Source organism: Miniopterus schreibersii, assembly GCF_964146895.1.
Source record: "Miniopterus schreibersii genome assembly, chromosome: 16".
Taxonomy (NCBI): Eukaryota; Metazoa; Chordata; class Mammalia; order Chiroptera; family Miniopteridae; genus Miniopterus; species Miniopterus schreibersii.
The window spans coordinates 4,738,963-4,765,440 of NC_138116.1; the positions used below are offsets into that span (position 1 = coordinate 4,738,963).

Here is a 26,478-nt window from a genome sequence, read left to right on the forward strand (position 1 = left end):
TCATGTTCTAGCATTGGTTGCTGTTTCTAGGCCCTATTGATGGACAGCTAGGAAATACTGTTGTTGTTTTTTGTTTTTCCAATTCAGTTTGAGGCCTACACGCTTCTTAATAATCTCATTGGTCTTTTGTCTGTATCTCTTTTCTCCAGACCAAAACTCCCGTTCCCCCTGCACCAACATAGTCACCCACGTACTCACTCCACAGATGCCCACGCCGGTTCAGAATAAGAATATCAGCACTTTGATCACTGAAAATAGTTTCGGATCACCGGCAGTTCTTTTTGTTCTCAGAGTGTGTCCCAGTGGGGCTTCCTTCACGCCACACGTCCCGGGGCTGCTAAGTCTTGTGAAGGAGTTTCTTGCTGTGTAATCCTGCTGCGGCTCGATGCGCTGTTAGGCTCATTTGTTTCCATTGGGTTTCGACTTTTAGGGATTGATTTTTTTAATTTCATTTCATTTTGTAATTATGCAGCCTATTTACATGGCTCCAAAGTTAGATCTGCAGAGTGAAGTAAATTCACGGACAGTCCGCCTGAACGCCGGTCCTCTCCCTCTTGTCGGTTTGATCTCTTTTTGTTTGTTTTGGTTCTTCCTTACATTTTTTTCTAACGTAAGCAAGTACGTACATATGCAAAGGCCTGTCCTCTCCCTTCTGGATAAGATGACGACAAACTCTAGACACTTTCCCCATCTTACTTTTTTGTTTTCATTACAACCTGAGACCACGCCGTAGGAATATACAGAAATATTCCTAGTTCCTTTTTCACAACTGTATCGGAGATTCTGTAAATCTCCCATAGTTTTGCCCGCCTGCTCCCCAGTGAAGACAATTTGGGGATTGCCAGTCTTTTACTATAACAAACCTTTCTGTGGCTTTGTGCAAACACCATTTCATATTCTCACATCTAACCTTGGGGTGGGTTCTTAGAAATAAGATAGCTTAGTCAAAGGATAAATATGAATATAATTGTGCTACTATTGCCAAATTCCCCCATTGTATTTTTTAATTTTTTACTTTCCTTTTTAAAATAAATTTACATAATCCTATAGCATCAATCCTGCATCCCACCCCAGGCCCTTGTCTACCTGGTTCTAGGCCACCCACCCCGAAACTCTCTACACTCCAGGGCACCACTGTTGTTAATTTCTCACATTCAGGATGTTTTATGGGAATTCATGCAAATGCAAAGAGACAGACAAAGAGGGAAAGAGAGAATTTCCTTTATTTATTTTTTTTAACTCCAGAAGCCAGCAGGCCATCCTAGCTCTCAACCCCATAATACACTGCTTTCACCCGATAACTATTATTGTCCCTTATAGCAGCCTGAGGGCCAGAGAGGTTGAGTGACTTTCCCAGGGTCACACAGTAAGTGACAGAACTGGACTCTGTCCTGCTTTCTCTCCACTTTGGCTGCACTTTCTCCCTCCCTACACACACACACACACACACACACACACACACCACCTGCAGCACCACCCTCCAGTTAAAGGGTTACCTCCCTGGGCCTCTGCTCTCTAAGTGGGACTTACATGTCCTGGCATCTGTGTGTGGTGTTCCTCCCCAGCACACACGCACCCCACCCATGCTTGGGGCAGCCAAGTCTACCTCAAATCCAAGACCAGGGCCCTAATAGAGTGAATCACAGTGACCCCAAGTAACAAGAACAGGCACAGAGACAGCCAAAGGAACCCCTAACACTCAGCTGGCGACTAAGTGTACCTCAGTGGTGTCCACCAAAGGTCTTGGGTCCACAAATCTGAAGCCAGATCCTGGTGGGTTCTCATGCAGGTTCCTCAACCATCCTGAGCCTCAGTTTCCCTTTATGGAACAGCACAGGCCAGTGGTTCCCATTGAGACCTCACTGTGCTAATGAAATGCAACTAGTCAGTGATGGGCTTAACCCAAACCAGGCACATAGTACAATCTTGTCAGACGGAGCCTGTTGTGTATGCTGGTCCTGCAGTTCCATCCCCTCCCTGCCCAGAGCCCAGCTCCTTTCAGGCGATAGAAGGTGCAAAGGGCAGTTGGAGTGTCTTCCTGACCCTAAAGGGGAGGCCTCAACCCTAAGCCTCCTGCTCTTCAGATGCAGCTAGAGAAGGACAAGAGGCTCGAATCCCAGCATAGATATTTTTGTTATTGTTAATCCTCACTGGAGGATACTTTTTCCATTGATTTTTAGAGAGAGTGGAAGGGAGGAAGGGGGAGAGAAAGAGAGAAACATAGATGGTGAGAGACACCGAATGGTTACCTTCCACACACGCCCCAGACTGGCAATCGATCCTGCAACCCGGGTACGTGCCCTTGACCAGGAATCGAACCCACGACCCTTTGGTACGTGGGCTGCTGCTTTAACCACTGAGCCGCACCGACCAGGGCTCCAGCGTAAATATTTTGACGCAGCCACAGTCTTGCCACTCATGTGGGCTTCAGGCCTAAAGTCATTGTCGCGACCTCAGACCACGCTGCCGGGACCCTATGCCCTCCTTCTGGGCCCTTTCAGAGACAACCTCTCGTGATATTGTTTAAGGCACCTGTGAAGACACCCTTTGTCCTTTGTGGGGTTTTTTAATGGTAGTGAGTGTCATTGGCCTAAACCCAATACAATGATATTTATCCAGATTTTGCCCTCGCCGGGGAACACACCGCACAATTCATTCTGATGGCGTAATTAATTCAAATTTACATTAATTAAATTAAAACATTAAACTTGTCTCTTAATCTACTCCGAAGAAGTTCGGCGATTTAATTGCTATGAAACAAGATAACTGAAATAAAGAGGATATTTAACATACTTATTAGATGCCACTTAGGATTTCTGATGAGTATTTTTAGGGTCTAATTAGTGTCTAATTAACTTGCTATAGGCTATCTTTTCACAATACCAATTAGATTTCCAAACATCCCGTGTAAACTCGTGCTGATGAAAGGAGAAGATTAAGCATTGTTATGGGCGGGAGCTAATCAGGAGGCATCGGCAGGCTATTGTTCTATATCTATAAATACCCGCACTTATTAAAACTCATCAAGTGTTGCTTTTCACCATTAATTGCTATTTAATTAACTTCAAATAAATGAGGAAAATCTCTGAGACCAGCTCTCAGTGTTGGAGGCAGATGAAGAACCCAGGAAACAGGACTGTAAGGTGAGGGATCTAGAGGCAAGAAGAGCCCCGGCCGGTGGCTCGGCTGGTTGGAGCATGGCCCGTGCACCGAAAAGGTTGCAGGGTCGCCCTGGCCAGTTTGGCTCAGGGGTTGGAGCCTCAGCCGGAAGACTGAAGGGTCCCGGGTTCAATTCCCGGCCCAGGGCACATACTTGGGTTGCAGGCTCAATCCCCGGCCCCTGTCAGGGTGCGTGTGGGAGGCAACCAGTAGATGTGTCTGTCTCACATCGATGTTTCTCTCTCTCCCTCCCTTCCACTCTCTCTAAAAAAAACAATGAAAAGAATATCCTCAGATGAAGATGAAAAAAAGAAAAACAGAAAAGAAAAGGTTGAAGGTTCAGCCTCCAGTCAGGGCACGTAGGGGAGACAACCAGTGGATGTTTTCTCTCACGTCAATGTTTCTCTCTCTCACTGATATTTCTCTCTCTCTCCCTCTCTCTCTCAAATCAATAAACATACCTTCAGATTTCTTTTTTTTTAAAGATGTAAGAAGAAAAGGAAGGGGAGGCAGGAAGCTTGTGCAGCCGTGGGTAGTACTTGTAGAGAGGAGATTAGACAAAAAAAGACATTGAATTTCCAGGGGGTTTTCTTGCCGGCGCCCACCTCTAGGGGAGAGTTAAGATTGAAGTCTCAACCTGGACAAGTTTAAAAAAATAAGAGTTACCCACAAGCCACGGTTCTGTAGGAGAGCCTCCAGGGAGCCGCCACCCCAGCCCAGACGGAGAAAGGTATAGGAGGCCAGGTGCCGGATTAGAGACCCCGGGCTTTCTGCTTGCTGTGTGATATAGAGTAAGTCGCTTAGCCTCTCTGAGCCTCACTTTCCTCATCTGTGAAAAACAGGGCCGGCTTCATGGGAGCTCAGCTGGGCAGTGGCTCAGGGCTCCATGCTCAGAAGGACCCCACGCGCGGTTCAATGCTCCACTGCCGTCATCTTGAAATTCTCACTAATTTTTGCAGAAGGGGGCCCTCTGTCTTCATTTTACACTAGACCTGCAAAATAGGTAGCTGATCTTGATAAAAGGTCAGACCTGTCTTTGGCGGGTCACTGTGGGTGTGAATCTACAAAGCCGCATGGCTCCCGGTGCCTCGTTGTCACTCAGCGATCCGAGCATCATACCAAAGGAAACCCCCAGGACGCGTGCCCCAGCGCCTGGGGGTGTCGGCACGGCGCCCTTCCCTGGGAGGGGGGACCACAGGGACCAGGGCTCCTGGACGCTCCCTGTCCACTAGTCCAGCCTGTGGGAGAACGCTTGGCCTTTTCTGGAACATTCTGACTGCCCGGCCTTCGTTGCTGGCCTCCCTCCCCCCAGCTGATCGCCTGGGAGCCAGAGCAGGAAGAGGAGGTTACCATGGTGACCGCCCGACCCAACTTCCAAGACAGCATCCACGTGGGCTTCGTGTCCGGCCTGAAGAAGTTCACGGAGTACTTCACCTCCGTGCTGTGCTTCACCACCCCCGGCGACGGGCCTCGCAGCACCCCGCAGCTGGTGCGCACCCTTGAGGATGGTAGGCAGCCCCCCCCCCCCCCCCCGTGGCCTCTGCGCCATCCACCCACCCAGGGGCCAGGCACCGGGAGGCCCTGGGCTTGTCTCCATCCCCGGGCGCCCCTGGGACACCACAGGCTGTCTTGCAGACGGTGGTCTCTGTCTGGCTCTAACTGGCATTGGGTGGCGTGGGGGGCCCTCTTGGGGTACAGTGCCTGGGCCCGTGGGACACCTGAGCTTCAGTGACATCCTGGACACCTCGCTGAAGGTCAGCTGGCAGGAGCCGGGAGAGAAGAACGGCATCCTCACAGGTAGGCACCCTCTCAGGTGGGCACCTTCGCAGGTAGGCACCCTCTCAGGTGGGCACCCTCACAGGTGGGCACCCTCAAGTAGGCAGGGCTCTCAGGTGGGCACCCTCTCAGGTAGGCAGGGCTCTCAGGTGGGCACCCTCTCAGGTGGGCACCCTCTCAGGTGGGCACCCTCGCGGGTGGGCACCCTCACAGGCAGGTACCGCGGTATCACTGAACGTAGGTAAGGAGAAGGTCACCTTGTCCATCCCTCTGGTGTCCATCCAGAGCTCCCAACAGCCATTCCTTAGAAAGTCCTCAGAGGAGGCTCGTGGACCCTGTGCTCTGTGACACATCCCAGTGTTCAGCCCCAGGCCCCACGTGGCCACCACAGCGACCTGCCCTTCCCCTCCCTGCAAATGGGGGCGTCCCACAGAGGGAACACCGGGCCCCCAGGCAAGATGCCTCCACCCGCCTCAGCCCAGAGCTTCGGGCGCGCAGCTAACTGCCCGGCAGGGGAGAGGGGAGAGGGGAGAGGGGAGAGGGGAGAGGAGGGGCAGGCCCAAGGCCAGCTCACAGCCACGGCCAAGCTCATGCCGCCCTCGGGGGTCTCCAGGCTACCGGATCTCCTGGGAGGAGTACAACCGAACCAACACCAGAGTGACGCACTACCTGCCCAACGTGACCCTGGAGTACCGCGTCACTGGCCTCACCGCGCTCACCACCTACACCATCGAGGTGGCCGCCATGACCGCCAAGGGCCAGGGCCAGGTGTCTGCCTCCACCATCTCCTCCGGGGTGCCTCCAGGTAGGTGCCCACACGGGGGGACTCCTGGCCTCTTGCTGCTGATCGGCAACCCCCCAGGAGGTCCCTTGTCTCTCAGGAGTGTTGGCTTTCTTCAACTTTCTTCCCCAACTTCTGCCCTGCTCTGCGACCTTGAGCAAGTCAGGTGTCCCCTCTGTGCCTCAGTTTCCCCTTCTTTATTGATGAGGACATAGACCAGATAGCCACGTGGCCGTGCCTGCGTCAGTGAGGCTATGTTTGGGTGGCCTGGCCAGAGTCCCTCTACCTGCCCCCTGAGATGGCTGAGGTTCCCAAGCTTCGGGTGACCTCAAGTGATAATGACAGTGACAAGTATTTACATGGTGCCCGCCCCCCCCCCCAGGCTCAGAGATAAGTGCTTCATATACATCAGCTATCCCTGAAGTAGGTGGTACTATTATCATCTCCATTTACCAAGGAGGACCCTGAGGCACAGAAGAGTTAGGTAATTTTGCCCAAAGACACACAGCATGGAAGCAGCAGGGTTGGATTCCATTTCAGTGCCTGTCTGACTCCAGAATCTGTACTCTTTCTGCTCCTCCTGAGCCCCAGCGCCCCTGGTCTGAAAAGGGGCTGCCACCTGCCCCCACCCCTCCTTCTCATCTCCTTGGGTTTGGGAAGGGTGATCTGTTCCGCTTCTTTCTGAGCCCAGCTTGGTTTGTGTGGTCCCCGGCTCCACGCGAGCATCTCACGCACATGCAGACCCCAGAGAGGAAGCCCTGAGTGCCCAGCTTGATTCCTGGCCCTGGGAGCCTCCCTGGGGGGCTAGGGGGGGGGTCTGTCCACCCGAGTCAGTCTCAGGGCCCTGGTACGAATGTGCTGAGCCATGGGTGCAGGGACAAGGACTGTGTTGGCTGGGTGAGGCCACGCCATGCTCCTCCTCAGAGGTTTCTAGAAAAAGTGCAACACAGCGCCCTCTGTGCCCAGAGAATCCTGTTCCATGTGGAACGAAGTCCCTCTCACCCCGAATCTTTCCGTCCTGTCTTCCTTTCTCAGAGCTCCCGGGGGCCCCCACCAACCTGGGCATTTCCAACATCGGCCCCCGCTCCGTGACCTTGCAGTTCAAGCCGGGCTACGATGGGAAGACCTCCATTTCCCGCTGGCTGGTGGAGGCCCAGGTAAGGCTGGTCCAAGGGGAACCCTGGTGCCTGGGCAGCCCACTCCCGGCCTTGGGTGTGCCCACATTCCTGGGTTCCCTTTTCCCCATGTCCTCGCCAGCACTTGCTGTTGGTTGATGTATTGATGAGAGGCCTGCAGCCCTTTAAACCTGTACGAGGGGAGCATTCAGGAGTTCCAGCGCCTGGTCACACTGCAAGGATTTGGATTCGGATTCTGATTTAGCTGGGGTTTTAGAAGCCTCCAGGGTGTTCGGAGGAATCACCTGGGGAGCCTGTTGAACACAGATCCCTGGGTACCAGCCTCAGATGATGGGCTAGGGGTCTAGGGCGGAGCACAGGAGTGGACCTAGGGCTGAGCACAGGTCAAGGGCGGGGCACAGAAGCGGGTTTATAACATGAGCCTCCGATGCAGGGGGCTGGGAGTCACACCTGACGTAATATTTAAGGACCTGGACAGATGGTGGCCCCATCTGGTGCCCTCCACGTGAGCCCTGGGCAGAGCTCGCATACACCCTAGAAGCTGGGGCTCAGAGCGTCTCGCCTGCCTTGGCCCACAGATGGGGAAGTCTAAGGGTATTTCCCTTTCCAGGTAGGTGTGGTTGGGGAGGGAGAGGAGTGGCTGCTGATCCACCAGCTCGCCAATGAGCCCGACACCCGCTCCATGGAGGTGCCCGACCTCAACCCCTTCACCTACTACAGGTAACGGGGCCAGAAGGGGGAGGGCTGCCCAGACCCGGACGGGCCTCCGCCCTGAGATCCTGCCCTCACCACCTTGCTCATCCCCATTCCCCCCACCCCAGCTTCCGCATGCGCCAGGTGAACATCGTGGGCACCAGCCCCCCCAGCCAGCCTTCTAGAAAGATCCAGACCCTCCAGGCGCCCCCCGACATGGCCCCGGCCAACGTGACCCTGCGCACAGCCAGTGAGACCAGCCTGTGGCTCCGCTGGATGGTGAGGCTCCCTGAGGGCAGTGGGGGTGGGGGTGGAATGTCTCCTCAGTGCTCGTCACCTGCAGAGGTGTCATTACCTCCAAGGGGCCGTGTCACAGGGGCATCCACCGGAATACCTATCGCTCCCTTCTCTCTCTCTTACACGTCCAGCCTGGAGAGGTGCCTGATAACCAATCTCAGCCAAATAGAAAAAATGCCCCGTGCGAGGGGAGGGAGCTAGAAAATGCTGTGTAGTAAGCACCGCTCTGTGCCAAGCCTTTTGCTTTTTTTTTTTTTTAATGTTTTTATTGATTTCAGAGAGAGGAAGGAGAGAGAAAGAGAGATAGAAACAGCAGCTGCCTCCTGCACGCCCTACTGGGGATCGAGCCCACAACCCGGGCATGTGCCCTGACCCGGCGTCGAACCGTGGCCTCCAGGTTCATAGGTTGACTCTCAACCACTGAGCCACGCCAGACGGGCAGCATTTTGCATTTTTAATTCCATTTAATCCTCCCAGAAATCCCGCAAAAGACACATTACTATCCCAATTTAGAGTTTAAAAAAGGAAGCTCAGAGAGGTTAGGAATCCACCCGCAGCCACACAGCTCCCAGGGGTGGGTCTGGGATTCAGGTTTTATTTGTTCCACCAACACAGGAGCGAAGGGCTGCTTCTGAGGTTGGGGGACGGGGGGAGGACCCTTAGGTTTGGCTCTCAGACTGTCCCTACAGATCAGGCTTGTCGCTACCCCAGGCAGCCCTGGAGGAGGGAATGATACTAACATGCTGAGGGCGCCCTCTCCCGCCAGGTGCTGTTCTTGGCTTTGAGCCCTGTCCACAGGCCTTCTCAGGGCGTCTGGGCCCCCAAACTCCCAGCCCTCACTACTGGCCCGCTGCCGTCCCACCTCGGGGAACAGGGGAGACCATTTCTCCCTGAAGGCTCCCTGGAAGAGGGGGCACAAGCCAGGCGGTGTTTTGTACACGGGGGGGGGGGGGCCCGGCCTCACGGCGGTGCTGCCCCCTCCCCTCCCCCGCAGCCTCTCCCGGAGATGGAGTACAACGGGAACCCCGAGTCAGTGGGCTACAAGATCAGATACAGCCGGGCGGACGGGCGCGGCAAGGCGCTGAGCCACGTGGTGCAGGACCGCGTGGAGCGGGAGCACACCATCGAGGACCTGGAGGAGTGGACCGAGTACCGCGTCCAGGTCCAGGCCTTCAACGCCATCGGGAGCGGGCCCTGGAGCCAGGTGGTGATGGGCAGGACGCGGGAGTCAGGTACTGCCCCCTCGAGCCAGCCGCCCCCTAACTTCCCGTGGCCTGTGACTGCGACGCCCCCCTTTGCCCCTCTGCCCTCAGGGCCTCCCGAGGGCACAAAAGCTGGAGCCGTTGCCCTGTTCGTGCTCACGCCCAGCCGAGCCCCGCGTGTTGACCGTCCCGCAGCTATTCCCGCAACATCTGCCCGCTGCCCCCACCTCTGTGCCCTCACCTTCAACCCTGACACCAGAGCCTTACGTGTGGGGGTTGGGTTAGCTCGCAGAACATTCCAGAAACACAGCCGGCAGCTCACAGGGGCCTGGCAGGGGGTCGCCCAGAGAACGCGAGCCCCCAGCCTACGGGCGGCCCTCATTTGTCCACACGTGGTTTTCCTCACGGTGGCTTTTTCCTGGCACCTTTTAAATGACGGGTCCCACCCACCCTGGCCCCTGGCCCGCCCCTCAGGCTGTGCTGGCAGGAAACGCGGGCTCATCCTAACGTTACCTGAACAGAGGGCGAGGGGGGCGACTCTGGAAGGAGACACTATATGTGATGTTCCGGAGCCAGAAGGGGCCGTGGCAGGAAATGCCGCCTGGGGATGTGCCCCATTTCCTCCCCCAGGGCCCACTGCGCTCCCGTCCACTAGAGTCCACTCTGGGTCTTGACGCCACTCTCCTCGCCCCCTTTCTCCCTCAGTCCCGTCCTCGGGCCCCACCAACGTGTCGGCGCTGGCCACCACCTCCAGCAGCATGCTGGTGCGCTGGAGCGCAGTCCCCGAGGCCGACCGCAACGGGCTCGTGCTGGGCTACAAGGTGAGCCCCGGTCTGAGGACGGAAGGAGGCTGAGGCTCTGCCCCGGCTTCCCCGCCCAAGGCGCCCTGTCCTCGCCACCCCCGGGGCCCAGTCCCTGCCTCTAGAGTGGACACGGGGGATCCGCCTGGCTTCCCATCCACCAGTCACCATTGCAACCATAGAGTTCCCCCCTTAGGGGTGGGCAGGCTTCCAGTGAAGCCACAGGGTCCTTGGGGCTGTCCCACCTCCCCCAGGAGGCCACGCTGGCTGCCCCAAGCCTCATTCTCAGCTCCAATGGGCCCAGCTTCAGTTCTATGATCTTCTAGAATTCCTCCCCACCCAAAGCCCAGTCTACCGGCATAGTTCAGCCCTGGCCTGGAAATCAGAAGATGTGACTTGATGTCCCGACTCTGCCACTACTGGCTGTGTGACCTTGAGCAAGTCACACACCCTCTCTGGGCCTGTTTTCCTATTTGGCTGCTCTCTAAGGAACCTTCCAGCTCCATGGCTAAGTGAGGCATTGTGTCCCCCACCCTCCCGGAGCACTAGCTTTGCCTCCCTGGGGCCAGGCCACTCCAAGGAGCCTGTCTACCCGCTCCATCCACCCCTCAGCCCCTGGGGAGGGATTTAGAGAAGGGCTGGCAGGGCAGACCCGGGCCGAGGCGCTCACCCTGTGCTGGGCTCCCACAGGTGCTGTATAAGGAGAAGGACTTGGACGCCCAGCCCCGGGTCTGGCTGGTGGAAGGGAACTCGTCCCTCAGCGTCCAGCTCACGGGCCTGGGCCGATACGTGCTCTACGAGGTCCAGGTGCTGGCCTTCACGCGCATCGGGGACGGCAGCCCCAGCCACCCCCCCATCCTGGAGCGGACGCTGGATGACGGTGAGCTCCCACCCCTGCAAGCCTGGGAGCCACCCCGCCTCCTGCCATCCCCCACCCCCCGCGGGGTCACACTCTGTTCCTGCGAGAGGCTGGTTGCTGAGGGCCACCAGCCCCGCTGCGAGGGGATGCTGATCGCAGACTGCGCACCCCTGAGGGAGAAAGGACCACTCGGGGGCAGCTTGACCTCTGACTCTTGCTCTCTCTCTGGGTCAAGTGTCCAGAATAGAGACTTTGCATCTGGTTTGATGTCCAGCTCGCCTGGGGCAGGCTCACCTTTGAGCCAAGGTCTGTGCGAGGCAGAGGCTTGGCTTTTCCTGGGCATGAGCCTCCTGGTCCTGTTTGCAAAACAGTGATGCCAGCGGGGCTCCGGGCATTCACCCTGCAGCAAAGGCAGACTGACGGGGCCTCTGGCCTCTCCCTTTCCCACACACAGACTCACAGGCTGCCCCCCACAAACATCTGTGGGGTACAGACAAGAATGCACAAGGAAGCCCAAATACCATATGTCTGCCTAGTCTAAAGTTATAAATCAAGTTACTGAGCTGTTAAATGAAATGTGTCCTGTTCCCCTACCTTCACAAATACATTCTCCTACGACCTGGAAGGCCAAGTTCAAGTTTAGAAATCTCACCCTTCGGGGTGCACTGTGTTGGAATGAGGCGTCACAGGGAGAGCTCGACCCCCGACCCCCACCCCCAGGTTTTCTCCCACCCTTTCCTCTGGCCCATGCCATTCTGTCTCCATCCACATGCCCCAGAAAGCTACCCCTTGCCCATTTCTCAGGCCAGAGGTGCGAGTCTGGCGGTGGGAACCCAGGAGACAGGCCCCTACAGACCCAGGGAGCACGCTCCGGACTGTCGGGCAGGGGATTCCAGGATCCCAGGATTCCAGAGCGAGGTCTAGAAAGAGGAATGGTGTGGGCTCAGAGTGGACCGTCCCCTTACCCCACGGCTGCTGCACCCATGGGGGCAGGAAGTCAGAGTGGTACCTTCTAAAGCACAGACCCCCCCTTGCCCAGCTCTGAGGGCACGAACATACGTGCACATGTGCACAGGCCCTGAGCTACAGGAAGCTGGAGCCTCGGTCCCTTTTAGTCCTGCCAAATCATGCTTACTTGAGGGTAGAAGCCTCAGATAGCATCTTGGTGTGAGGACACTGTGTTAAGACACGGTGCCCAGCACAGAGCAGCACCCATGAAATTGTTGTTGAGCTGTGTGCCACCCACCACACAGCTGGTCTGGCCTCTCCACACTGCTCTGCTGAGCTGAGCTGGGCGGCTGCAACTCACTGTCACCCGCTTCTCCTTTGTCCCCTCTAGTCCCGGGACCACCCATGGGCATCCTGTTCCCAGAGGTGAGGACCACATCGGTGCGGCTGATCTGGCAGCCCCCCGCTGCCCCCAATGGCATCATTCTTGGTAAGCCTGTACCCTTTCATTGCCCTGGTGTAAAGGAGGTAAATTCGGTGTTGGCAGGGGGGAAAACTAGACCAAGGAGGTGCCCCCACCTCCTCAAGAACAGTTCTGAGTTGGTTTTCTCCCACTAGACATCTCAGTCTGTAAGATTAGCAGCTGGAGGGCAAGGTCACGGATCACTGGTTCGCTTTATGCCCCCAAGAGCCCCAGGTACCCAGCCCGGTGGTTATCTGGTAAACATCACTGCTGTTCCCAAGTGTGACCAGGTGAGGGCGCCCTGGTCACAGGTGGGCAAAGCCAAGCTCACAGGTGGGAAACAGGAGCTGATGCAGGCGGAGGGATGGTGCAGGTCAGATGCATCAGTTCAGGTTCAGGTTCCCCCCCTAACCACACGCACAGCCTCCCGGGAGAAGACCCATGGGTTGAAAACTTGAGCAAGTCAGTTCCCGCCACGGCCTCAGCCCCCTCACCTGTAGAACAGTGGGTCGGACCCCCTGGGGCTGGCCCAGGCTCAGCCCTGACGTCCCGCAACAGCTGCCCCTGGTGAATGCCTCAGAAGGCAGCCTGGAGACGGGGAAGGGCAGATGCACTGGGCGTAAAAGGACCGGGCTGGAATTCCAGCTCTGTCACTTCCTAGCAGCTGGTCTGGCCTCTCCAAGCCTCGCTTTCTCACCTGGGGCTGTTCTGGTGGTCACAGACACTGCGTATAGAGCCCCTGTCCGTGCCCCCCTACAGCCACACTCGCCAAGTGGCAGCTGAGGACACAAGAGTGACCAACAGGGCTTCATGCAGATGGACCACAGCCAAGGTGGCTCCCATGCAGACATTGTGGTGGCCGAGGAAGGAACGACCCTTTCTCGGGAGTCTGGGGGCCGTTTGCCCTGCTTCTTAGCGCGCCCTGTGTCCCTCTTCCCCCCCAGCTTACCAGATCACGCACCGGCTCAACGCCACCACGGCCAACACGGCCACCGTGGAGGTGCTCGCTCCCAGCGCCCGCCAGTACACGGCCACCGGCCTCAAGCCGGAGTCTGTCTACCTGTTCCGCATCACCGCCCAAACCCGAAAGGGCTGGGGAGAGGCTGCCGAGGCCCTGGTGGTGACCACTGAGAAGAGAGGTGACTACGCACTGGGGCTGGGGAGGCCTGACGGTCAGCCGAGGGGCCCCCACCCGCCAGGTGTTCTGATCCTCCCAGTGGACCTGGTTAGGGTCGCCCGGCCCTGGTCTGGAGTGGAGAGTGGGCCCAGGTGCCTAACCGTCAAGGTCCGGAAGGGCCCTGGTGGAATTCCAGAGCTGAACCAGGGTTCCCCTGCAAGGATCCTGCTCCCCCCAGCCCCCGGTTCTCTGAGGGCAGGTGCTGAGACCTGCTTCTGAGACTGTCTGGTGGAGAGAGGATGGCATGCAGCCCTGGTGCCCGCCCTCGGCAGGGCTTTCCAGAAACATTCCTGTGAATGGGGTTTATTAAACAACATTCCCAGGAAAACCCGGAGGGCAGTGGCCTCAGCTGGGGCTACTGTGCCCCCAGGGGACATGGGGCACTGTCCAGACATTTTGGTTGTCACACAAGGAGGGACATGCTACTGGCATCCAGTGGGTAGAGGCCAGGGTCCTGCTACGCACCCTACAGTGCACAGGACGGACCCCAGAGCAGAGTCCTGCGCCCCACCTGCCAGTGCTAACGCCGAGAGGCCCAGCGGCAGGGCGCGGGGCAGTGAGGGGGAAGCCCAGCTCCCCGGGGCATGAAGCCGGAGACGGGAGCGGCCTCTGTCCCACTCAGCAGCAGGGGACAGTGTAGGTCCCATCTCAGCACCGTGGCGGGCAGGGGAGCAGGAGCTGGGTGTGCCTGCACCCCTCATTGTCAGTCCCTGGCTGGGCTGCCCACACACCTGGACCTCTGGCCGCCTGGACAGGTGGCTGACCCAGAGCCACACGGGTGCCGGCTGTTGGGATGGGGCAGGGGCGCCAGGCCTGAGCCCAGGGCACCTCCTTCCCCTCCCGAGAAAGCGCACCCTCTCCCCGCGGCTCATCGGCTGCCCCCGCCCTGCAGACCGCCCGCAGCCCCCCAGCAAGCCGGTGGCGCTGCAGGAGGACGTGAAGCCCCGCAGCGTGCTGCTGACCTGGGAGCCGGGGAGCGACGGGCTGTCCCCCGTGCGCTACTACACCGTCCAGACGCGCGAGCTGCCGGGCGGCAGGTGGGCGCTGCACTCCACCTCGGTGAGCCACAACGCCTCCGCCTTCCTGGTGGACAGGTGAGCCCCCCCCCCAGCCTGGACGGCCCTGCGGGCTGGGGAGGCCCCCTCCGCCCCAGGTCTCCCGGCCCGCGGCCCCCGGGCCTCTCCCTGGGCCTCTCCCCGGGCCTCCCCCCAGCACGCTCAGCCGCAGCCCTGGCCTCCCCACCTCCCCTCTCCGGGGCCCTGGTACAGCCGCCTCTTAATTCTCTGTTTCTGGAGCCTCGAAGCCCCCAAGTGAAGCGCTCCCACCCTCGTTGGCGATTCCCCCCAGCCAGGCGGCGTCTCCAGCTCCGTCTTTAATGGGGGAGCGGAGCCTCACTCCGAGACTCTGGCGGTCATGGGATTCCTAGAGGGTCGTATTTTTTACATCGCAGTTGACGTGACCGAGAGTTTTGAACAGTTCTTTCCCCCTCACCCTCCACCCCCAATAAATCAAAAAGGAAGCCGTTTGCCTTGGAGAGGAAATGAGGCTGATAGAGGTGAAATGTGGTTAACTCCTGAGAGCCTCGATCCGTCCTAAATATACTACATTCGGGGAAGGGGTGGCAGTTCCAGGAGGGGGTGTTGACATTCAGCGCAGCGCCGCTTTCCTCCCAGGCAAGAAATATGCAGGCCGTCCCTCCTGGGGCCCTCGTGGCCACACCCCAAGCTGGCATAGTCCAGGGGCAGCCTGGGAGCTCGGGACCCCCAGGGCCTGGCCCCTGTTTGTCCCGTGTAGCGTCTTCCTGAGCCTCGATGTTCCTGTCTGTGCAGTGGATCGGCACCTCCGCCCCCTTTCCCGAGCAGAGATACCTCTGTTCACTAAACCCCGTTCTCCCTACAGGCTTAAGCCCTTCACATCCTACAAGTTCCGCGTGAAGGCGACCAATGACATTGGGGACAGTGAGTTCAGCGAGGAGTCGGAGCCACTGACCACCCTGCAGGCCGGTCCGTGCCCGCCCCCCATGGGTGTCTTTCGGTTGGCCCACTGGGCACTTCCTAAGCACTGGGCCTCTCTTCTGGGGGGAGGGGCCCCCAAGGATGGGAGGGGCACCAGGCCTGCTGGGCTCTGTCTGGCTCTCTCGGGGGCATTTGCCGTGGGCCCAGCACCCACACCTAGCCTGGCTCCTAGTGTACTTCCTCTCTGATGTCCCTCAGGTTGGTGGCCGACCCCAGAAAACCAGTGACTGGCAGTGGGGGAGCTCAGTGGCAGCGTCAGAGGCCTTTGGCTCTAGGAGCAGAAGGATAGGGCTCTGGGCTCTTGGGTTTGGGCTGTGGCCAGGTCCCAGCCCCTCTCTCCCTTTACCTTGGCCCTTTGTTCTGCAGAAGTCGGGGTGGTGGGCGTGGAAGGCGACTGAAGGCGGAGCTGCCCGTAGTTCAGTGTCTGCAGAATCGGGTCCCTGTGGCCTCCTAGGGGGCCTAAGTCCCAGCCCCCAAAGCTCACCTGTCTGCCTCTCTCCCCAGCTCCCGACGAAGCGCCCACCATCATCTCGGTGACACCCCATACCACCACCTCAGTGCTGATCCGGTGGCAGGTATGGCCCGGCAGCAGGGTGGGGCCAGGCACCCAACCTTCGCCCACCTGTAGCCCCCCCTGAAGGCAAAGTCCTTGAAGAGAAAACAGGGAGGGACTCCTGAGCCCTCCCCCAGCCCAAGGCCTCGTGAAGGAGGACACCCCTCAGATGACAGTGACCTAGTGCAGCTGGAAGCTGGGAGAGACTGGAGCAGATCGGGGGCCATCATGGCGAAGGGGGAAGGGGGCTGGGAGGTGCCAGCAGCTGCTAGGGATGCAATTAAGGATCCAGTAAAAGGCTGAATCGCTTCAGCAGGATTTTTAAAGAGGTATCATAAAAAGTAGCTTTTACCTTCCCCAAAAGCCTGTTCTACTCAGCTGTGGATGGGAGCAGAAAGCAGAGAAGCAGTCAAGGCGGAGGGGGAACAGAGCATGCAGGGGCACCCACCCTCGTTCTGGCCCAAGAGCAGGGAGAGGATTGGGCTCCCAGGAAACGCTGGGAAATGTTGGCCAGATGGCAGCAGGGGATCAGCACGCCAAGGGCGGCTGGTGAGCGTGTCAGGCAGTTCCTAGGCAAGGACTGGCTCTATGAGAAGAGCCAGGGTCAGGCTGGGGCTCCAGCGATGCTGTGTGACCTTGGGCAAGTTCCTTAACGCCTCTGAGCCTTGCTTTCCTGCTCTGTCCAATGAGATGGCATGGCGATTCCTGTCCTTCCTTGCCTCACAGAGAATGCTGCAGGGATGAAATAACCTTGTTGGAAATGCTTCGTGAATTAAAACTGCTCAGTGTCATTTTGATTCCTGGTTGAGACTCAGTCTCTGCCCTGTGGCCCCAGGAGGCAGGATGGGGAGGGAGGGAGGAGCAGTGGAGGGGCCGAGCTGCGGTGGTCCCGGCCCCTCTCCATTCCCCACTCCCTTCCCTGCAGCCACCAGCAGAGGACAAGATCAATGGCATCCTCCTGGGCTTCCGCATCCGGTACCGGGAGCTGCTCTATGACAGTCTAAGGGGTTTCACGCTTCGTGGCATCAACAACCCCGGGGCCAAGTGGACGGAGCTGACCTGTGAGTAACACTCTGTGGGACTCAGGGGAAGGGGGTGGGCACCCTCACCTGCCTGCCTGAAGCTCTCAGCTTCCTGGAATCACTCTAACCCGAAACCCTGCCATTCACCCCTGTGTGTGCCTCTCACCCCATTCCCCTCAGTCACTCAGCGAGAGTTTATTGAGCAGCTTCTTTTTCCCCCGGACACAGCGAACAAAGCAGACAGGCTCCCTGCCCTCTCAGAGCTCGGAGGCTGGGGGAGGACATGTTCCAGGAGAGCCTAAGCCAGTGTCAGAAAAGACTGCCCAGGGCGGTGGACACTGATGGGTGATTCCATGTCAACCAGTCCAAAGGGAAAGGGAGAGCCCAGCATGTGCAAAGGGCCTGAGGTGGGAAGGAAGACGGAAAGCCATGCCTGGTCACCTCCCGAGGGTAGCAGTCTGGCCCACTCTGGTTCCCGGGGAGGTGACAGCTCTCCCCTGGGGAACCCAGCCTGCCTCTAGGAAAGGTGGAAATTCCAGGGAGAGCCGGCTTGGGATGGGACTGGGGGCCAGCATGGGAGAGGACGTGCGGCAGGCTCCAGGACTGGCTCATGTTGGAGACGGGACAGCGAGAGAGGGAGGAGCCCAGAGGATTTGGGTGCCCAGGTGGGTGGTGGGACCACTCACCAAAACAGAGACTAGCAGGAGGCGAGGAGCCATTTAAGATGCTCTCTGCTTTGATTTTTTTCTCTCCCGTGCTTCCCATAAACATTTTGTGCCTTATCTTTGAGCGAGAATTAGCAGACAGCACAGTGCTGGGCCACGTGGCAAAGGCGCATTAATAGAAACACGCGGGAGCAGCAGGTCCAGCGGCTTGGTTATCTTACTTAAGTATTTTGCAGACACGTGCTTGTGGTTGTGACTTTATATCGCCTGTGTACAGCGTGTCCCCAAAAAATGTATACACACTTCAACAGCGGGTAGCTCAATTTTGAAAATGAAACGTATTTTAATAAACACTGCCTTTATAATTATGCAAAGTGCGTGTGTATATTTTGGGGGGACACCGTATATAGACAGTCATGTTTCTTGGTAGGAAGATAGTTTCTGGTTCATAGGAGGAAATGAACGACCACTGCTCCACGGTGGTCCTGCAGGGGCTTAGGCAAGGGAGCGAGTTGGAGCGAGAGGGTCCCCCAGTGCTGTCCCCAGGGATGCTAGGCTCCACGGGGCTCACAGTACCCCCTGACCTCAGACCAGCGCACACCAGGCGGGGCAGCACTGTCCCGGGAGCCGCCTCCTGCCCCCCTCCCGCCTGGTCCCCACCTCAGCATCAGGAACCCCGCTCCCTCTCTCCCTCCCACCCCCAGCAGGGCCTTTGTGGAGGGGCGTGTGCACTAACCTCCTGTCTGCTGTCTCCCTTGGACCCCCGCCCCCCCACCCCGTAGCTTTGTTTTCCCTGCGGAACCTGAGCCGGCCCAGCCTCACGCAGTACGAGCTGGACAGTAAGTCTTGCATGGCCGCTCCGTCTGGGGCCTGGTTGCAGGTGGAGCCCCCCCCCCCCGGCTGCCCCTCCTCTTGCCTGTTCTTTCCTGAGCCTTCACAAGGGGACCAGAATTGCAGGGGTGCATCGTCCCAGCCTCCCTGCAGCCTCCATCTTCCACGCCCGCTCTGTCCCCTGCAGGACCGTGACCTCTGTTTCTCCCTTCCCCCACTCTCGCCCACCCACAGACCTGAACAAGCACCGGCGCTACGAGATCCGCATGACCGTGTACAATGCCGTGGGCGAGGGGCCCCTAAGCCCCCCACAGGAGGTCTTTGTTGGGGAGGCAGGTGAGCACCGCCAGCCCTTGGCCCCAGCACGCCTTTCCCACCCACACGAGGCCCAGCCCACCTCCTCCTCCTCCCTGAAGCCCACTGGCACCGCACACTCACCACCCCTCACACCCTCCAGTGCCCACAATGGCGCCCCGCAACGTGGCCGTCCACGGCCCCACGGCCACACAGCTGGACGTGACATGGGAGCCACCCCCGCTGGAAAGCCAGAACGGAGACATCCAGGGCTACAAGGTAGGGGCACTCCGGCCAAGAAGAGGGTCCAGGGGGCAAAGGGCCAGGCTGGGGGTTGGGAATGACCCACGGGAAGGGGCGGGAGAGGCCCCCAGGTCTACACCTGCTCAGACGCAGGAGCTCAGGCCGGGCCTTGGCTCATATCACTTCCTGGCGCCGGCCCCCCACGCCCCTGGCTCTCAGAGTCAGCATCAGACCCTGCAAAGTGGCTATTTGGCCAACCCTAATTTCACTGTTACTAACTGGATGGCCAGTTGGCAAAAGACCACTGTCTAAGACTTGGAAATCTCTGTTTAAAAATTATGTCTAAATTTGCAATGATGTCATGTGTTATGACCGGGTTCCATTTGTCCCCAATAGCCACAGAGCCCTTCAGGACTCCTTCATCCTCTTGAAAACCCTGTAAGGCTGGTAGATTGTAAATGTGTGTGCCCATTGTATAGATGAGGAAACCAAGGCCCAGGTCAGGTGGCCGGGCCAGGTCACAAAAATAGCAGGTAGCAGAGTCAGACCCCAGGTGGGCTGGCAAACAGAAATTAAGCCAGTAGATGCAGAAAACACGTCTGCCAGCAGGTGGCGACAAATGCCCACTAATCCTCCTCCCAGAGCCGCGCTGGCCGCAGCTCAGGGAAGTCGCTGGGCCAGTCACAGCCTTGGTCAACTGGGCACCGAGGTAGAGACCCAGGTCCGCCAGCCTCTGCAGCTGGCTTTGCAGACTGTCGGACTTGTCCACGCGGAGGTGCTGGTACAACAGGGCCATGGGGCACCTGACACCCTGCCTCCCTAGCCAGCGCCCAGGTGATGTGACCCGCTGGTCCTTGCCCCCCACACCTCATTGGGGGTGGACCCTCCTCTCCACTTACCTCCCGGCACAGGTTCCTCCAGAGCAGAATTGGCTTATTCCTTCCAGAGACTCTTATTCTAAGGGCTGATATGCTCAATCCTGCTGGCACCCCATAAACACACAGTGAGTCTGGGCCCTCGTGGGGCTCACAGTCCAGCAGAGACTGGAGTGTCAGAAAAGGAAGGTTCTGCAAGGGTTTCTAAAACGGCTCTCAAATACCCCTACACTGTTACCTGGGTCGCTCACGCCTGCCGTCCGTGCGTGCGGATGTTCGATGCAGGCGTCTCTGAGACCCTGGGGCTGGCGGGGGCAGGAGGGATGCTTTGCCCATCTCCTGCCCCCGTCGTCTGTGTCCACAGATTTATTTCTGGGAGGCCCAGCGGCAGAACCTCACCGAGCGGGTGAAGACGCTTTTCCTGGCCGAGAACGGCGTGAAGCTCAAGAACCTGACGGGCTACACCACCTACATGGTCAGCGTGGCAGCCTTCAACGCCGCGGGGGAAGGGCCTCGGAGCGCCCCCACCCGGGGCCAGACCCAGCAAGCAGGTCGGGGAGAGCGGCTGGCGGTGGGGGGCAGTCAGCCTGGGGAGTGGAGGAGGGAACGCCTGGGCCTGGCTGCTGGGCTCCTGGGGGGAGTGGAGCCAGCTCCTGATCCCACCTGCTGAGACATACGGGCTGGGTACCCAGGCCCCGTGGGACACCCTCCAGAGTGGGAGAGCACAGCCCCCGAAGAGGGGCCAACATGAAATGCGCAGAAGAGAAGCTATCTCCGTACAGCCTTGGGGAGAGCCCCCAGGCCTTCCCCATTTCTCCCCACATCTTGCCCCTGCAGCCCACCTTGCCAGGGGCCAGTCCTCACCCAGCCATCCCACTCTGCCCCCTGCCTGTTCCCACCTGTATATACCAGAAGCTGGGACCACAACAGTAAAGGAGACTGACACCCCCCCACACACCCCCCACACACACCCCACCCCAGGGAAGGAGGCAGATCAGAACAAGAACAGAGGTGGATTAACATCTGGTGGCTGTGCCAGGGATCGAAGGCCGGAGGCCGGGGACGGACAGTGGTTATAGGCAGGTCTGCCTGCAGAGGCGTCCCTTAGGGGTGACATCTGAGCTGGCATTTGAGTGAGGAGAAGAGGCCAGCCATGGGAAGTTCTGGAGGAAGGGTGTTCCGGCCAGAGGGAACAGCAGGTGCAAAGGGCTGGGGGCTGGCGGGGATTAGACGGACTGAGAGGAAGCCAGGTGGCTGGCAAGGACGTGGGAGTCATGTTCTGGAGGGTCTGGCGGCCTTGGAAGGAAGCTGGGATCACCTAAGTGTGTGAAAGGCATTGGCGGGTGTAAGCGGTTGGGCGACAGGATCTGGTTTGCGTCTTATTTAAGAGATCGCTTTGACCACTGGACAAAAGACCGACTGATGGAGGGGAAAGGATGGGGGCAGGGAGGCCAGTTAGGAGGCTGGGTGGTGGGCAGGGCAGGGGACAGGATGGTGGTGAGGACCCTGCTGCCCACGCGTGGGGAGCCAGCCCCCTGTATCATGTCCAGAGCCGCTTTTCAGGTAGGCGACACTTGATACTCCTGGGAACCCTGGAGGTGGGCAGGGCAGGTGGTGCCCCTATGTCACCATGAGCAAGGGTGGCCTGGGAAGGGATGCTCCCCAGGATCTCCCAGCTCGACGAGACGTGGGCCCAGGTCTCTAAGCTTGCCCTGAGCTGCCGTGCCTGTCACGGAGTTCCATCCGCGTGGGTTTCAATACAAGCCTTTCATCCTGACCTCCCTTAAGTGTCTTTTCCAACCTACTGCCTCCCATTCTGTAAACTGCCTTTATTGTCTTCTTTGGGGACAAGCCCTGGCTCCAAGAGAACCCTGTCCCTCCACCAGCTCCCAGGGATCTGCCTGTCCGCCTGCCGGTCCCGACCGTTCTCTGTCCGTGTCGTCAGCCGGATGTGAGCCCCGGGAGCCTGGGAGCTCTGTCACTGTAACAGCAGGACACAGTGTTCTGTCCCACGTCCCTCCAGCCGAGTGGCGGCAGGAAAGGCCCCCTGAGCTCGCCTTCCTCCTTCAGACACTGCTCACTGGCCCTGCCTGTCCCGGGCTGGACGGAGCTGGACGGAAGCGGGGTCCCGATTAGCTCCGGCTCAGTGGGGGCGGCCTGACAATTAGAGACGGGTGGTCCCTCTGGAGTCAGCTCGGGATGCTACCCAGTGAAGCTTCCTTCCTGTCCTCTCTGTCTTCCCCCGGAGAACCACCCCCCCCCCATGGTTTTGGGTTGCTTCTGGGTTCTCAGGCCAAGAATACATCTCTTCCAAAGGGTGTGATTGTCCCTGGCTCTGGCTGCTTCGTGACAGTGTGGTCTCTGGGCCACAAGACCTGGGACCCTGGGGACTAGAGAAACTGCGGCTCTGGCTTCTTCTCATTGAGCGCCCACCTGGCGCTCTGAGGCCCAGACACCCCCCTTCTCTGCCCAGGAAGCTGAAAGAGAAGCCCCACAAAGCCAGGACGCGGCCTGGCCCCGCAGAGATCCTGGGGTGAGACCCAGGCTTGTCCTGGGCTCTTAGCCAGGGCCCGGGGCCCCTTAGCAGGAAGAACCCGAGGTCTCCAGCTTTAGGGAAAAGAATTCTTGGACTCTGAGGTTGGGAAGTGAGTGTTAGTGATGCAGTGGGGAGGAGAGGGGTCCGATGACCCCAGTGACCCCTCCTGCCCTTTCCTGCTCGGAGTCCTGCCCTCTTGTTGTGCCCAAGCCCAGCCCCCACGACCCCTTGGAGCTGAGCAGGGCTTTGAAAGTCCGCAGAAGGAGGAAAGAAAACCCCTGTGCTGTCCCCCCGCAGCCCCCAGCGCCCCCAGCGCCGTCAGGTTCAGTGAGCTGACCACCACCTCGGTGAACGTGTCCTGGGAGGCCCCGCAGTTCCCCAACGGCGTCCTGGAGGGCTACCGGCTGGTGTACGAGCCCTGCACCCCCGTGGATGGTGAGTGGAGACCCCCCATGCGGCTCCTGAGACCCACCTCCAGGGGGCTGTCTCAGCCGGGCTCCCCTCCACCTTCACTGCAGTCCACGTGGCAAGTGTCTCCCAGCTTATAAATGGGAAACTGAGGCCCGGACAAGGGAAAGGGGCATTCCACGGTGAAACAAGCTGGGGGCAAGGCTGAAGAGCAGCCCGGGTGCCCTAACTCCCAGGACAGAATTTTTAAATCTCTTCTTCCCTGCCCATCGATGGCAGTCAGGGAAAGGAAGGGACACCTGGGAGAGGCAGAGCATCCCAAACTGGACAGGTCTCTGTTGGCCCGTGAAGGTGGGGGTCCCCTGGTGGTCCTGGCCCATGCATGGCCCCCCAAAATCTAGGACTCAGCCTTACTCTGGGTTCAGCTTTCTTTGCTGGAGTCAGGAACTCCTGTGAAAATCTGATGAAAGGCGAGAGCCTGTCCCCAGAAGGATGCACAGATTTGGGGAACACTGCACCCCATTTTCTCTCTGAGCCTCAGATCATGTACCCTGCCTTCGGGTTGTCTCCCTCTGACCCTGAGCCCCATTCATCTGAGCTGTCTTCAGAACCTCCCTGCAGCCCTGCCCCACCCCTCCCTCCAGGCCCTGGCTGGGACCCCGGCCCACTCCCGCCTCCCCCGTGTTGGCAGGTGGGGGAAGAGGGGGGGAAGAGGGGGGCAAGAGCCACGGCTGTTTCCTTAGAGAGGCGGGAAGGAGACTGCGCTCCCAGTTGCCTACGTCCAGTTCCAGAGCCCAGCAAGGCCTTGGGCTGTGGCTGGCCGACCGACCAGGTGGCGGCCCTGGTGGCCAGAGGTGACCGCCTCTGGGCTCACCCCCTCACTCTGACCCCTCCCCGACTGCAGCCTGGCCAGAACAAGGGGCGGGGCCACGCGAACACTGCAGTGGCCGCAGTTCTGGGTCAGCCGCGGACACAATGGCCCTCAGTCTTCTCAGCCGCCACCTGTGAGCCAGCAGCTTCCTGTTGTGCAGAGTGGCACTGTGTGCTAGGCCACCGAGGGGAAGCCAGCCCCAGGAGGTGCGGTCAGGGCAGGGCCCGGGAAAGGGGACACCTCTCCCAAGGGTAGGAAGGAGGGGACAGAGGTCACGAGGAGGAAACGCAGGGGGACAGGACAGGTGATCCCTCGTCACAGTGGCCTCTACCTAGCCTGCCCAGGGGGTCCCCGCACTTTGAGAGGTATGAGTGCTTTGCTTTGGTCCCTCTGTCCAGCAGGGTCTGAGCCCCATGGCTGACCCCACACCCCTACGTGTTCCTGTCTGCCCCGTGATGGCCCAGCTAATGGGACCATCGAGCCCTGCCTGTGGCTAGACGACGCCCAGTCTGGCCAGCACGGCGTCTGCGCCCCTGCTTCGTGCCTCAGCCCTGGGTTCAGGTCAGCAGGCCTTGTGAGAGTCCAGGACCCCCTTTCATGTAGAGAAAACCAAGACCTAGGCAGACGAGAGGTTTGCTCAGAAATGTCAAGGGGCAGGTACCCAGAGCTGCTATTCCAGGGCCTGGCCATGTCCCCACATCACCCCACAGGTCTCTTCATTCCTGCAGGAAGCACCTCTTGAGCACCCCATCTGTCAATCGGCCCTTTATTTATTCAATACATAGACTGGGCACCTACCACATGCCAAGTACTCTGCTGTTTTATTTAACCTCATAACATCCGGCCTTAGATGTCACTGATACCCTTGCTCAGTGGAAGAACACCCTGAAGCCAGGGTAGGGGACATGCCCAGAGACCCCTGGGTCAGTGCTGGGGTCTGGCGCAGCCCACAGGCTGCAGAGCACGTCTCCCAGCAGTGACTGGCGAGCTCAGTGGACATGGGAGCCAAAAGCCAGTCCTGGCCCTCAAGGAGGCTGGCGCGCAAACTCTCGCCTCTTGAGGACCATCCAGGCCTCCCCTTTCGTTGCCGCAATTTGGGGTGTAGTAGACAGGGGTGCCTTGTGTGAGCTCCCGGATCTTGCTGGCGTAAGAGGAAGGAAAGAATCCCAGGCTAAGCTGGAGCTGTCCTGGCTGTAGGAGCTGAGGTTGTCCTGGCTGTAGGGGCTGAAGCTGTCCCCAGCTGGCTGCAGGTATGTCTCCTCCAACTCTGGGCTGTGCTATCTTTACAGAAGCACTTCCTGGAAGATGATCCTTGGTAAAAATTCCCCCAGCCCAAGACGAGTCTGGTAGGATATGACATTGGGGAACAAAAATGGGCTATAAAATATATTTGGGGTACAATAGTTAAGTTAAACAGGACAGTGAGTTGTTTTTTCCCTCCAGATGCAACAGGACACTGTGTGGTTATTTCATAGACAGACAGTATGTAGCTTTCCTCAAGCTTGTACAGCCGTGGAGCCCTCTTCCTAAGAACAGCCTGTAGGACTGTGGTCTGGGAGACACCGCTGTGTGGCTGAGGGTGCCAGCCCTGCCTCATGCCAAGGGGCTCGGCCCTGGCCGCTGCCCCCTCTCCCAGGGCGCCCACCTGCCCCACGGTTTACACACCCTCTGCTCTCCCCCCAGGAGTCAGTAAGATCGTGACGGTGGACGTGAAGGGGAACAGCCCTCTGTGGCTGAAGGTGAAGGACTTGGCAGAGGCCATGACCTACAGGTTCCGCATCAGAGCCAAGACCTTCACCTATGGGCCCGAGATCGAGGCCAATGTCACCACAGGCCCAGGCGAAGGTAGGGGAGATGTCGGGGGTCCCTCAGCCCCCCAAAAGCAACCTCCTCCTATCATGGGCCTGCTCTCCCATTGTCGCACCCACCTCTACTGCCCCCCGTGACACGCCCGTCGAGCCTCGCATTCCAAAAGGCCTTTGCAGGTGGGGAAACAGGCGCCAGAGGGCTCTGTGAATTGATCAGTCACCATCTAATGGTTCTGGGTTGGACTAGAAACCAGGGTCTCCTGAGTCTGCTCCAGGGATTTTTCTGACATCACCCCAGAGCCCCTCTCCTGCCTGGAACCTGAAATTGGGGGGTAACTCAGAGGAGAATGTCATCAGATCCCGGGCTAGACATGCTCCTCCAGCCTCAGCACATGCAGGGTTCCCAAGACGCGGGCGGGACTGGTTTCGTGGGCCAGTGCCTCCTGCTGGAGCACAGGCGGGTCTGTGGGCTCCGTACATCCCTTGCCCACGGGGCGCTGTTCGCAGGTGCCCCGGGACCCCCTGGAGTGCCCATCATCGTGAGGTACAGCTCTGCCATCGCCATCCACTGGTCCAGCGGAGACCCCGGCAAAGGGCCCGTCACCCGCTACGTCATCGAGGCCAGGCCTTCAGGTACGGCCGCCCGGCTGCCCGGCTGCCCGGCTGCCCCGTGGAGCGGGGCCCGCGTCTCACGCTCTCCCTCCGTCCCAGTCCTTCCACCCGGTGCGCTTCCAGCTTTGTTCCCTGAGATGGAGCCTGTGCTGCTCCGGGTCAACCTAGAGGTGGCAGGGGGGGGGGGAGCACCCTTCGTTGAGGAACACCCGAGAGGTGCCCCGAGAACAGCACCTCGTGCCAGGTGAGGACCCGCTGGGCTGGAGGATGGTTCCAGAAGCCGGAGAGTTGAGCTCACGTAGGTTAAACACCCATGTCCTCCATACAGCCCCACTGGCCAGTGCCCCATAAGGAGGCCACCTGTCCCCCAGAGACTCGGCTGCCTCTTTAAGGCCCGGCTCTGCTGTCGTGACCGTCTCGGCAGTTCCTGTAACCGTACCACCCCTCCCGTCAG

General features: G+C 59.0%; 1 protein-coding gene across 2 annotated transcripts in view; it reads left to right on the forward strand.

Annotated features, from left to right (window-relative positions):
* Positions 1 to 26,478, forward strand: part of SDK2 (sidekick cell adhesion molecule 2) — a 185,181-nt gene that overhangs the window by 139,777 nt on the left and 18,926 nt on the right. The window contains exons 19-40 of one of the 2 annotated variants that reach the window (XM_081162409.1): positions 4,472 to 4,667; positions 4,858 to 4,956; positions 5,549 to 5,740; positions 6,752 to 6,873; positions 7,463 to 7,572; positions 7,674 to 7,824; positions 8,837 to 9,074; positions 9,750 to 9,865; positions 10,535 to 10,724; positions 12,043 to 12,141; positions 13,059 to 13,253; positions 14,184 to 14,385; positions 15,191 to 15,294; positions 15,811 to 15,881; positions 16,785 to 16,920; positions 18,329 to 18,385; positions 18,612 to 18,713; positions 18,835 to 18,950; positions 20,154 to 20,340; positions 22,623 to 22,760; positions 25,288 to 25,449; positions 25,920 to 26,045. In XM_081162409.1, coding sequence (XP_081018535.1) covers positions 4,472 to 4,667; positions 4,858 to 4,956; positions 5,549 to 5,740; positions 6,752 to 6,873; positions 7,463 to 7,572; positions 7,674 to 7,824; positions 8,837 to 9,074; positions 9,750 to 9,865; positions 10,535 to 10,724; positions 12,043 to 12,141; positions 13,059 to 13,253; positions 14,184 to 14,385; positions 15,191 to 15,294; positions 15,811 to 15,881; positions 16,785 to 16,920; positions 18,329 to 18,385; positions 18,612 to 18,713; positions 18,835 to 18,950; positions 20,154 to 20,340; positions 22,623 to 22,760; positions 25,288 to 25,449; positions 25,920 to 26,045 — 3,109 coding nt within the window. The remainder of the gene's footprint in view (positions 1 to 4,471; positions 4,668 to 4,857; positions 4,957 to 5,548; positions 5,741 to 6,751; positions 6,874 to 7,462; positions 7,573 to 7,673; positions 7,825 to 8,836; positions 9,075 to 9,749; positions 9,866 to 10,534; positions 10,725 to 12,042; positions 12,142 to 13,058; positions 13,254 to 14,183; positions 14,386 to 15,190; positions 15,295 to 15,810; positions 15,882 to 16,784; positions 16,921 to 18,328; positions 18,386 to 18,611; positions 18,714 to 18,834; positions 18,951 to 20,153; positions 20,341 to 22,622; positions 22,761 to 25,287; positions 25,450 to 25,919; positions 26,046 to 26,478) is intronic. The other variant, XM_081162410.1, reaches the window with a different exon arrangement.